We start from the raw sequence: 6,000 nt of genomic DNA on the forward strand, positions 1-6,000 counted from the left end.
TAATTTTATATTTTTATGGAAAAAGTTTGCCTCAACATCATTTATTAGATAGCCCATTCTTTTTTTTTTTTTTTTTTTTTTTTTAAGATTTTATTTATTCATGAGAGATACACAGAGAGAAAGGCAGAGACACAGTCAGAGGGAGAAGCAGGCTCCATGCAAGGAGCCCAACATGGGACTCAATCCCTGGTCTCCAGGATCACACCCTGGGCCAAAGACAGCGCTAAACTGCTGAGCCACCAGGGCTGCCCTAGATAGCCCATTCTTTTCCTGATTACATATAAGACAACTTTGATCATATCCCAAGTTACTGTATATTAGAATCATTTAAGGACATTTTTCTTAAAATTATTATCCCTCTCCTCCACCAAATCTTTTTTTCCCCCATCTCTCCACTGGATTGTTTTCACAGCATTCAACATTCCAAAATCCCTGGGAGGTTGCCTCAGGCTGCACAACCCTTCAAAGCTTTTCTCACGGTGAGTTCTGTATAGTTCTCTCCTTTCGGTTTGGGTAAGAGCTTCCCTTTCCTCTTCAGGCCTGGGTTGCAACAGCTCATCTGCTACTATCCATGTGGGTTCCCCTACACTCATAGTTTTGTAAATAGTCTCTTTACAAGTAAATCATTCTCAAACTGTTTTAAATGTACCATCTATTTCCTTTTGGGAGTCTCACTAATTCACTGCCCTAGGGGAACTTACTTCTGGAGGTGATAGATAGTAAACAAAATTAACAAGTAAATTAGAAGGTGATAAGTAAGTTGAAGAAAGGTAAGGAAGAAAAGGGAGGGAAGCCAGGAACTATAGGGTGATGTTGTGATCAGGGAACATCTCAGGAAAAAAGTGATAGTTGAGCAAAGACAAGGAAATAAGGCATCTAACCATGCATATATCCAAGGGGAGAGCTTTCCAAACAGCAAACTGCTAGTGCAGTGTTGTAAGACTGATTCATGGCTGCTCTTTAAAGATAATGCAGTGACCAGAGCAAAGTGGTTTATGGGTGAATAGTAGGAGATGAAATCATAGAAATGATACAGTGGTGCAAGGTGGGGAGTGGGTGCCAGTTTACATGGGCTATTACAAGGACTGTGGTTTTCACTCTTAATAAAATGCAGAGCTATTAGATGGTTTTGAAAAGATGGGAGTGCCTGGGTGGCTCAGTGGTTTAGTGCCTACCTTCGGCCCAGGGCATGATCCTGGGGTCCCGGGATCAGTCCCTTATCAGGCTCCCTGCATGGAGCCTGCTTCTCCCTCTGCCTGTGTCTCTGCCTCTCTCTCTCTCTCTCTCTCTCTCTCTCTCTCTCTCTCTCTCGATCTGTCATGAATAAATAAAATAAAATCTTAAAAAAAAAAAAAAAAGGAAGGGGTGATTCCCAAGGGTTTTGGTCTGAGCAACTGGAAATATATTGTTGTCATCAATTATTATGGTGAAAGCAGACTAGGTTTATGAAAAAAGATTGGGAGTTTAGTTTTGAACATGTATTGATTGAAATGCCTATTAGTTATCCAGGTGGAGATATTAATAATGTGGAGGCTGAGAAAAATTAAGGCCATCCCACCTAAAGTTTAGCATTAGCACAAGTACATCCATCTTAGTTCCCTGTGAATAAGAGCTGAACTTTAAGGGGAAAAACTACAGAATGTCCTCAATGTCCTCGGCAGGTAATCCCATATCAGAAAGACAACAGAGCTCAGAATTGCCCTCGGCAGAGAACCCCATATCAGAAAGACAACAGAGCCCACGCCCATGGTAGAAAGTCCCATTTTAGAATTCTTCCATCCCTTCTGGAAATCCCCTAGACCAGCCTATAAAAAACCCAACTGTAACCCACTTCGGGGTCCAAGTCCCTGCTCCTCTGTGTCGGGTATACTTGGACCCAAGCTTGAGCTTGCTAATAAACTGTCGTGCGCTTGCATCGGTGTCGGCTCCATGGTGGTTTCTCGGATTCGCAATCTTGGGCACAAGAAATAAGACATAGAATGTAACAGCTGGATTTCAGGAAGTTGTCTGGACTGGACCTACCTATTTGGCAGCCATTAATATAGATAAAGTATTTAAAATCCTAATATTGGATGAAATCACCAAGAAATTGATTATACCTACAGAAGGAAAGTTGAGTCCTGGAATTTGGTGTTCAGAGGTTAAGGAGATGAGGAACAATAAGCACAAGAGACAGAGAAGTTTTCAGTAAGGTGGGATGAAAACAAAAAGAGATTGGCAGACCGTGGCTCACAGAAACTAAATCTGACCCACTGCCTTTTTTTTATAAATAAAATTTTATTGGGGATCCCTGGGTGGCGCAGCAGTTTAGCGCCTGCCTTTGGCCCAGAGCGCGATCCTGGAGACTTGAGATCGAATCCCACGTCGGGCTCCCGGTGCATGGAGCCTGCTTCTCCCTCTGCCTATGTCTCTGCCTCTCTCTCTCTCTGTGTGTGTGTGACTATCATAAATAAATTTAAAAATTTAAAAAATTTTTAAAAAAATTTTATTGGAATATACTACCACATTTGTTCATTTACATATTTTCTATAGCTGCTTTCATACTGTAATGGCATAGTTGAGTAACTGTAAGAGAAACTGTTTGGTCCACAAACTCTAAAATTGCTATCTGGTCCCCATGTAGAAAAAGTTTGTTGACCCCTGGTGTAGGGTCCTGGAAGCAAAGTGAAAAAAAGTGTTTCATTGGAGAGGCAGTGTTATAGTGTAATCACAATGAAAATTTCAGTAGGATTTAGAAATATGAAGGTGGTTTTGACGACTAAGGCAAGAGAATTTGTGATGTAATTGGGGAAACTTAAGCTCATATTGATTCTACCCAAATTGACTTTTAAATTCATTGTAATCTCAGTTAAAATTGTGGTAGAATTTTTGAGGAACTACTAAAATTTACTCAGAAATTTATGAGGAAAAATAAAGGTCCATAAATAGCTAAATCAGCTATGACAAAAGAGTAAAATTAGATACCCATATGCAAAAAATGGAACTTTAATCCTACCTCACACAATATATAAAAATTAATTCAAAATCGATCATAGACTTAAATGTAAAACCTAAATCTTAAACCTTGAAGCAATGGGAGAATATTTGTGACTTTGGGTTAGGCACAGATTTCTTAGATATGGCACAGAATGCACCATACATTAAAGAAAAAAATTAATAAACTCGATTTTATCAAAATTAAAAACCTTTGCTCTGTCAAAGGCAACTTGTAAAGAGAATGAAAAAAGAAAGAAAGCCACAGACTGGGAGAAAATATTCACAAATAGTAAACTGATAAAGAACTTATATCCCAAATATATATATAAAAAAACTTTTACAATAAGGAGATGACCTAACTTTTAAAATAGATCAATAGGGCAGCCCTGGTGGCGCAGCGGTTTAGCGCCGCCTGCAGCCCAGGGTGTGATCCTGGAGACCCTGGATCAAGTCCCACATCAGGCTCTCTCTGTATGATGCCTGCTTCTCCTCTGCCTCTCTCTCTCTGTCTCTATGAATAAATAAATAAAATCTTTAAAAATAAAATAAATCAATATTTGAAAGAATTTTCAAGTTATCAAATTATCAAAAAGATGTACAAAGGGGAAATAGACACATGAAAAGATATTCAACATCTTTAGTCATTAGAAATTAAAATCACAATTGGATGCTGCTACATACCTTTTCTGGTGGCTAAAATTAATATGAGTAACCATACCAAGGGTTGGCAAAAATCTAGGGGAACTGAAATTCCCACTCATCACTGAATGCAATGCAAAATAACAACTTTTAAAAACTATTAAGAAGTTAAACATATACTCCCCATATAATCCACACTTTCCACTCCTTGGTTTTTACCTAAGAGAAATAAAAGTATTTATCCATGCAAAGACTTATTTTTATTGCACAGCAAAGGAAACTGTCAACCAGATGAAAAGGCAACCTGTGGACTTGGAGAAAATATTTGCAGATCATATCTGATTAGGGGCTAATATTAAAAAAATATAAAAAATCTATACAACTCAATAGCAAAAAACAATCCAATTTAATAAATGACTAGAGGATCTGAATAGACATTTTTCCAAAGAGGAGATACAAATGGACAATAAGTACATGAAAAGATGTTCACAATCACTATCAATGAAATGCAAATAAAGCCACGATGAGATACCACCTCATATCTGTTAGAATAACTATTATCTATCTAAAAGACAAGTTTTGGTGTGACTGGACAAAAGGGAATATTTGAACACTGTTGGTAGAATATAAATTGGTGCAGTCATGATGGAAAAACAGTATGGAAGTTTTTCAAAATATTAAAAATAAAACTACCATATGATCCATCACTTCTAAGTATTTATCCAAAGAAAATGAAAACACTAACTGGAAAAGATATATGCACCCCTGTGTTCAATGCAGCAAGTTTACAGGAGCCAAGACATGGAAGTAACCTAAGTGTCATCGATGGATGAATGGATAAAGGAAATGTGTGTGTATCATACATACATAGGAATATTATTCAGTTATAAAAAAGAATAAAATCTTGCCACTTGCAACAACATGAATGGCCCTTGAGGACATTATGCTAAGTGAAATAAGTCAGAGAAAGACAAATATTGTATGATCTCATTTATATGTGGACTCTGAAAACAAAAAGACTGAACATATAGGTACAGAGAACAGATTGGTAGCTACCAGAGACAAGGAGTGGGGGATGGGCAAAATAGATGATCAAAGGTGGTCAAAAGGTATAAACTTCCAGTTGTAAAAAAAAATGAATCATGGGGATGTAATGTACAACATAGTGACTATAGTTAGTAATATTGTATATTTGAAAGATGCTAAGAGTAAATTTTTAAAGTTCTCTTCCCAAGAAAAGATATTGCAACTATGTGCTATGATGGATTTTAACTAGACTTACTTTTATTTTAATTATTGTTATTGTGATTATTTCATAATACATACAAATACTGAGTCATTACATTGTACATCTGAAACTGATACAATGTTTTATTGTCAATTATATCTCAATAAAAAAGACTTATTTCTGGCAACTTTCTTTGTAATGGCCCCAAACTGGAAACAACCCAGATATTCATCAGCAGATGAATGAATAAAGAGATTTTAGTATATTCATACAAAGGAAATACCTCTCTGGAATAAAAAAAAAGAAAACGAATTATTGCTGCATGCAGCCACATAGATGAATCTCAAAATACTTAACCTCTGTGAAAGAAACCAGATAAAAACAAGTATGTATTTTATGATTCTGTTTATATAAAATCTTAGAAACTGCAAACTAATTTCATAAGGATAGGAAGCATATCAGTAGTTTCCAGGGGATGAGATGGACGGTGGGATTAAGAAGGTGCATGAGGGGCAGCCCGGTGGCTCAGCAGTTTAGCACTGCCTTTGGCCCAGGGCCTGATCCTGGAGACCCGGGATTGAGTCCCATGTCAGGACCCCTGCATGGAGCCTGCTTCTCCCTCTACCTGTGTCTCTGCCTCTCTCGGTCTCTGTATCTCTCAAGAATAAATAAATAAAATCTTTAAAAAATAAAAATAAAGAGCTGCATGAGGAAATTTTGGAGGTTGATGTATAGACGTTCATTACCTTGATTGTGGCGATGGTTTCATGGGTGTATGCACATGTCAAAAAATGTACAAAATGCATATGTATCCTTTACTTCTATATAGTTAACTAATATGTTAATTATAATACAATAAAGCTATTTAAAAATTCTACAAAGCCAGTGGTTTTCTTTTTAAGTGTAGTATTGGTCAAAAACTGAAAAATAGTAGCAGTTGACTATTCTATACATTCTTAATATCTCTTTCAGCGGTTATCTGTATCTGAAAATATTAATTTTCACCCTTTCTCTTAAATAATAGTTTACTTACTAGGTACAGAATTCTATGTTGCATTTTTTGCTCTTAGCACTTCACAGACACTGTTGCATTGTCTTTTAACCTTGTTTTACTGCTTAGATATTTATTAGCAGTCTAATTCTAATCCCTTTTGCCT

General features: G+C 36.8%; 1 protein-coding gene across 1 annotated transcript in view; it reads left to right on the top strand.

The window, feature by feature from the left end:
- Nucleotides 1-5,699, top strand: part of LYRM7 (LYR motif containing 7) — a 35,548-nt gene extending 29,849 nt beyond the window's left edge. The window contains exons 4-5 of the mRNA XM_049116031.1: nt 413-479; nt 1,662-5,699. Coding sequence (XP_048971988.1) covers nt 413-479; nt 1,662-1,753 — 159 coding nt within the window. The 3' untranslated portion in view covers nt 1,754-5,699. The remainder of the gene's footprint in view (nt 1-412; nt 480-1,661) is intronic.
- The last annotated feature ends 301 nt before the right edge of the window (nt 5,700-6,000 follow it).

The sequence above is a fragment of the Canis lupus genome, chromosome 11 (genome assembly GCF_003254725.2).
Source record: "Canis lupus dingo isolate Sandy chromosome 11, ASM325472v2, whole genome shotgun sequence".
NCBI lineage: Eukaryota > Metazoa > Chordata > Mammalia > Carnivora > Canidae > Canis > Canis lupus.